The following is a 7089-nucleotide window of genomic DNA, read 5'->3' on the forward strand; positions in this document are numbered from 1 at the left end:
TAATGTGAAACACATTTAAGACGGAACTATTTTCCTAAACACCGGAAGCAACATAGAGGTCGCCATGTGATCTGTCCAATGAGAGAGAACGCTTGGGTTCTGTAGGCAGGGTTTGCTCTGTAATTCAACGTCTGTTGGATTCACATCTTTATTATTTATTTTAAACTTACAGAGACAATGTTGTATAATAAATGCGGTGTTGACACTGTACTATTGTAAGTATTTTTTATTTATTTAATAACAATGGTAATCATTGTATAGGAACTGCACTGGTCATGATGATGCATCATCAGTCTGAAGGCTTTTACAATATTATAACATCACATTAACTTTTAAAATGTAAATCGCTTCATCCCATTTCATATATGCAGGATAAATATCGCATGGAGAGGACAAAAAGACTTTTCATGATTGCTTAAGAGAGCCTGAAAACACCTTCATCATGACCCTGTCAGATTTCATTGGAGCCCTGAAGGACAACCCTTATTTTGGGGCAGGTTTTGGGCTGGTGGGTATTGGCACAGCACTTGCAGTTGCCAGAAAGGGGGCACAGTTTGGAATGATCTTCTTCAGGAGAAATTATATGATCACACTGGAGGTCCCTAGCAAAGATAAAAGTTATCACTGGTTGTTGAGCTGGATCACTAAACATGCCAAACATACACAGCATCTGAGTGTGGAGACCTCCTATATGCAGCATGAAAGTGGGCGTGTCCATACACAGTTTGACTTTCACCCAAGTCCAGGCAACCACATTATATGGTAAGATCACAATTTTAATAAGGTATTACTTTAATAACAGTCAAAAAATATGTGTTATAATTTTAAATGTAATGTGGTTTGTTTAATGTGATGCTATTTAGCATCTTCTCAAGGATCATCTGATGCTACTTCTACTAGTTTATCTCTCAAATCAAGGCTCTGTGTTTTCAGGTACGGAAGGAAGTGGATCCGAGTGGAGAGGACCAGAGAAAAGCAGATGTTGGACCTCAACACTGGCACTCCATGGGAGTCTGTCACCTTCACTGCACTGGGCAGAGACAGGCAGATATTCTTTAACATACTTCAGGAAGGTCAGGAAGGGATTGACAGCTGACAGATATTTGCAAATGAATGAGAAAATGTGCAAATGAATCAGAAAATTTGTATCTTTGCAGCTCGTGAACTTGCATTAAAGCAGGAAGAGGGCCGGACTGTGATGTACACAGCCCTCGGAGCAGAGTGGAGGCCCTTTGGGTTTCCAAGGCGACGACGACCCCTGTCTTCAGTAGTGCTGGAAAATGGGTTGACAGAGAGGATTGTGGATGATGTAAAAGAGTTTATTGGAAATCCCACGTGGTATACTGACAGAGGTAAAGTATTATAGGATATCTCTGCATTACGAAATCCTCAAACCATTGTATGAACCCATATCAGGGATACAAACTTCCTGCTATTTCCTTTTTTAAGATTGCTTTGTTGATTGCTTCTTGTTTTAATTCACTACTAATTTTAGTTTTGTCTTTAATATGTTTCACACAGGTATTCCATATAGGAGAGGCTATCTGCTATATGGACCTCCAGGTTGTGGAAAGAGTAGCTTTATGTAAGCAATATATCAGTTTAATACATCAAAGATGCTGTGAATTATCATTATTATTATTATTATTATTAGTATCATAATTTTTTTTCTGACATGGCAGGCAACTGCAACATGATGAAAGATGCAAATGTTTAATCTAAACTAGTATAAAGGCACAAAACATAGGATTTTCACCACTAGAGATCGCTATTTCATAATAACACAATAACAAAGGCAAAGGGTTACGACTTTTAATGTTAATAATGAGGTAATGAATTAAGGTTTTATTACCTGTGCGTTAGATTACATAATTTTGTGCCATCATAATGAATTAGCTGCAAGACACAACAGTGGCACAACTTAAACATATATTATAATACACAGTGCAAGTGTTTTTTTGTTTTTTTTTTGATAATTTTATACAAAAATCTTACATATTGTGGCTTTAATATTTTTATATGATACCTCAATAACTGTAGGATGTTATTGGTTGCTATACAAAATAAGAACCTGATGCATTTAATTAGGACTATTTTACTGTTTACACCAGGATGCAAATATCATTTACATATTGTGTTCCTGTAGCTCAACTGGTAGATTATTGCGTTAGAAGCGCAAAGGATTTCCAGGAAACATATATGCTGTTAAAATGTATAGCTTGAGTCGCTTTGGATAAAAGCGTCCGCCAAATGCATAAATGTATTTTAACATGAAATAATATTAGTGTTTGGATTTTTGTGGTATTTCAGAACAGCATTGGCGGGTGAGCTGGGTTACAGCATCTGTTTGATGAGTCTCAGTGACCGCAGTCTGTCTGATGATCGTCTCAACCACCTGCTCAGCGTGGCTCCACAGCAAAGCATCATCCTGCTAGAGGACGTGGATGCTGCTTTCGTCAGCCGGGACCTGCTGCCCACTGAAAGTATGTTCCTGCCTCGATATAAGTACCATAGGCAGTTCTGTTGATAGAAACCCAGTCATTTTCCCATATGCTGTCTCTAGATATCATTCCCTCTTACTCATAAACTTTTTTACAGCAGAGCTGAAAAGTATTTGTTTATTAAATTGACATTAACAGATCACACTTTATATTTTGCTTAGAGTAAAATACACCTTAATTATCAATTAGCAATTATCAGAATCCGCCAAAAATCATTCTCGAAATTTTTTTACAACTAAAAATAATTTATTGTTTGATTTATGTATCTTATAATGCTAACGGTTAACAACATGGATTGTTTTTGCGTTGTCGGACAGATCCACTGGCCTATCAGGGCATGGGAAGACTTACCTTCAGTGGACTTCTGAATGCTCTTGATGGAGTGGCGTCATCAGAGGCTCGAATTGTGTTTATGACAACTAATTTCATTGAAAGGTAAAGCCTGACATTATGACTGGTTTGTCTGCTACAGTAGTTTTTTTTTCAGAATTAAAATTTTGGTTTACATGATTACATTGTGAATAACAAGGAATAATCTTTGGGCTCTATCTAGATGTCTACATAAAAGAGCAGGCAAATGAAGTGGGGTCAATAAGATCAGCTCTGATAAATGCAAGATCAGCAGTGAACAAAACATTCTTATTAAACGATTTCTTTTCATCACAAAATTTGGATTTCATGTTCATCACCGAAACCTTGCTCTCTTGATATTATTCCTTCTGCCCTTTTTAAGGAGGTATTGGATGCTGTACTACCTATGTACTCTCTATCATAAATGCCTCTCTGCATAACAGTACTGTGCCATCCTGCTTAAAGGAATAGTCTACTCATTTTCAATATTAAAATATGTTATTACCTTAACTAAGAACTGTTGAATCATCCCTCTATCATCTGTGTGTGTGCACGTAAGCGCTGGAGCGCGCTGCGACGCTACGATAGCATTTAGCTTAGCCCCATTCATTCAATGGTACCATTTAGAGATAAAGTTAGAAGTGACCAAACACATCAACGTTTTTCCTATTTAAGACGAGTAGTTATACGAGCAAGTTTGGTGGTACAAAATAAAACATAGCGCTTTTCTAAGCGGATTTAAAAGAGTAACTATATTTTATGGCGTAATAGCACTTTTGGGAGTACTTCGACTCTGCGCAGTAACACCCTCCCTCTCCCATTATGAGAGTGAGAAGGGGAACGGACTTTTCAGGCGAGTCGAAGTACTCCCAAAAGTGCTATTACGCCATAAAATATAGTTACTCTTTTAAATCCGCTTAGAAAAGTGCTATGTTTTATTTTGTACCACCAAACTTGATCGTATAACTCTTCGTCTTAAATAGGAAAAACGTTGATGTGTTTGGTCACTTCTAACTTTATCTCTTAATGGTACCATTGAATGAATGGGGCTAAGCTAAATGCTATCGTAGCGTCGCAGCGCGCTCCAGCGCTTACGTGCACACACACAGATGATAGAGGGATGATTCAACAGTTCTTAGTTAAGGTAATAACATATTTTAATATTGAAAATGAGTAGACTATTCCTTTAAAACATGCTGTGGTTCACCCCTTGTTGAAAAAAACAAATCTTGATTCTTCCGAACTTCATAATTATAAACCAATCTCCAAATTGCCCCTTTTGTTAAAAGTCCTGGAAAAAGTGGTTTTAGGTCAACTTACACCATACTTAATCTCAAATAACATCCTGGATCCTTTCCAGTTCGCATTTAAGGCTAAACACAGCACCGAGTCTGCTCTATTAAGAGTGACAAATGATATTTTGTTATCAGTCGACTCTGGAAATTGTGCAGTACTTGTACTTTTGGACCTCAACGCAGCCTTTGATACGGTGGACCATTGCATTTTGTTGAAAAGATTACACTATGATGTTGGTATCTGTGGTGCGGCCTTAGATTGGTTCGAGTCCTACCTCTTAAATAGGACCATATCTGTAGAAATTTGAGAATTTTCATCATCCCCAGTACCAATTACTTGTGGGGTGCCTCAGGGTTCGATTCTGGGTCCAGTTTTATTTTCTCTTTATATGCTTCCACTGCGTCTAATCTTTGAACGTTATAAGATCTCTTATCACATCTATGCAGATGATACCCAGCTCTATTTACCACTAGACTTGGGTGGTGATTCTGTTTGTTCTCTGTTAGCATGTTTAAAGGACATAAAGGGATGGATGGATGAACATTTTCTTCAGTTAAATGAAAACAAGACAGAGGTTATCTTGTTTGGCTCTAAGCTACAGATCGAAAATCACAGTAAAACTTTGAGTCACCTTCAGTCAAAACATCATTCATATGTTAAAAATCTAGGGGTAATTTTTTACTTTGATTTGAAGTTTGACAAACAAATAAACTCTGTGGTCAGAGCTAGTTTTTTCCAGCAAAAGGATTTGCTTTAAGGATTTGGAGATTGTTATTCACGCCTTTATATCCTCAAGGCTTGACTATTGCAATCCCCTGTACGCTGGAATTTGTCAGTCATCCCTGTCATGTCTACAGATTGTCCAAAACGATGCTGCTGGCTTTTTGACAGGGATCAAAAAGAGAGCACATATTTCACAAATTCAGGCCTCACTTCATTGGCTCCCTGTGAAACAAAGAATTCACTTTATAGTTCTTATTTATGTGTTCAAAGCTCTACATGGACTCGCCCCTACTTATATATCAGAACTTTTATGTTTTTATTTGCCTCAGAGATCACTTCGATCTTCATTTTAGTTACTTTTAAATGTTCCGAAATTGCGCCTGAAAACAAAAGGTGATCTTTTTCAGTCTATGTCCCAAAACTTTGGAACGCACTTCCTCTCACAATTAGAGCTACTACCACATTAAACGCTTTCAAAGCATCAATTAAAACTTACCTTTTTTTCTCAGGCTTACTCATAGATGGGTTAATTTATTAGATAATTTATTGCATTGTTATTTTGCTTGTAAAGCACTTTGGTCAACCTTCATTTTGTGTCAAGGTGCTATATAAATAAACCTTGACCTTGGCCTTGGGAAAAAGACATTAAGACAATGAAATGCATTTCATGACAGTCAGGATTTACAGGTCAAAAGTTGGCATAATTATTTGCCTCTGTTCTTATTTTACTTTTTGGCAATTTGCAATGCACAGTATGCTTTAAAACCGAATCATTCGAGTATCTTTATAAACATTTCTATATTAAATTTATAGTGTAAAAGACATCAAGTATATAAAACTCTAAAACATATTTTGCTTTCACTATACTCCAACCTTTTTATTATAAGGCCACTTAAAGTCACAATAAAACGGAAGTAGCGATTGTCTTATTTTCCCCCTTCATGACGTATATCTGAGTGAAATGGCGTCTGAAAAAAACGGTAGGGGTGGACTTGAATTTGTCCATTGAGAATAGTTTGGATCATTGGAAGTTGGGTCATGTTTCGATCTTTTCCTGGGCCCCACTCACCTGCCATACCCCATGACTGGAAGTGAAGAGAGATAAGTTTGAGGAGGGTAGGAGATTTGCATTTTTAATTAAAGATTATGAGGGCACATACATTTTTGACAAATAATGAATCTCACAGATCACATCTGTAAAAAACAGAAAATATAAAAGTTTTTAACTTTAATTTCATTGGGACTTTTTAAATAAATCTTTTTGGGTGGTCACAAATGAATGGAAAGTCATAGTAGTTCATAAGTCAAGATGTGTGGGCACACCAGTGTGTTTTTCTGTTGTATATCTTAATATTTTCCTTTTTCTCTTAATCTCCATATTCTGAAGACTCGACCCGGCTCTTGTCCGACCCGGCCGTGTGGATATGAAGCAGTACGTGGGCTACTGCTCTCATTGGCAGCTGACTCAGATGTTTAAGAGATTTTACCCTCGAGAGTCTGCATCCGAGGCTGAAAGATTTGCACAGCGAGCGCTGGCAGTGCACACAGAGCTCAGTGCTGCTCAGGTGCAAGGACACTTCATGCTATACAAAACAGACCCGGCTGGATCCATCAAAAACATTGCCGAGATCAAGGAGCGATGAGATCAAAAGATCAAGTAAAAAATGAACTGATAAGAGACTGATAGACAGATGATTTCATATTTACACCATTTGGATTTCAATGCCTTTCAATACATTTGAAAAATAAAATCCAGCGAAGAGAAATTTTGTCTTCTCTGTTATTACTATAGGCAAGGGGTCCACTACTCCCTAGCGATATAAATTCTTGTCCTCTTTATTTTGGCCAGGAAACGTTCACTTAGACAAGAAGAGACTGTTTGATTGACACATAAATAAAACATGTTTTGCATTCGCCATTTTTGTGCACAATAGGTCATTCAATGAATGACACCACACACCAATTTGCATCAGTTTTTTGCTTTTTCCTCATGCTTTTTAAAGGTGACATATCATGAAAATTTGACTTTTTCATGTTTAAGTGCTATAATTGGGTCCCCAGTGCTTCTATCAACCTAGAAAATGTGAAAAATATTAACCCAGTTACTTAGTTTTGGTAAACCATTCTCTGCAAGCATGTGAAAAAATAGGTAATTGAAATTTGGCCCTTCCTGTGATGTCAGAAGGGGATAATACCGCCCCTTAATCTGCACTATCCA

At 37.2% G+C, this 7089-nt stretch overlaps 1 protein-coding gene across 1 annotated transcript; it reads left to right on the top strand.

Moving 5' to 3' along the window:
- The first annotated feature begins 52 nt into the window (after positions 1-52).
- Positions 53-6637, top strand: bcs1l (BC1 (ubiquinol-cytochrome c reductase) synthesis-like). Its single transcript, XM_055215914.2, has 8 exons — positions 53-215; positions 372-762; positions 934-1073; positions 1158-1352; positions 1522-1585; positions 2311-2483; positions 2819-2936; positions 6259-6637. The coding sequence occupies exons 2-8, from the start codon at positions 443-445 to the stop codon at positions 6512-6514; spliced, it is 1266 nt and encodes a 421-aa protein (XP_055071889.1). The 5' UTR covers positions 53-215; positions 372-442; the 3' UTR covers positions 6515-6637.
- Positions 6638-7089: the final 452 nt, after the last annotated feature.

The sequence above is a fragment of the Misgurnus anguillicaudatus genome, chromosome 17, assembly GCF_027580225.2.
Source record: "Misgurnus anguillicaudatus chromosome 17, ASM2758022v2, whole genome shotgun sequence".
Lineage (NCBI taxonomy): Eukaryota > Metazoa > Chordata > Actinopteri > Cypriniformes > Cobitidae > Misgurnus > Misgurnus anguillicaudatus.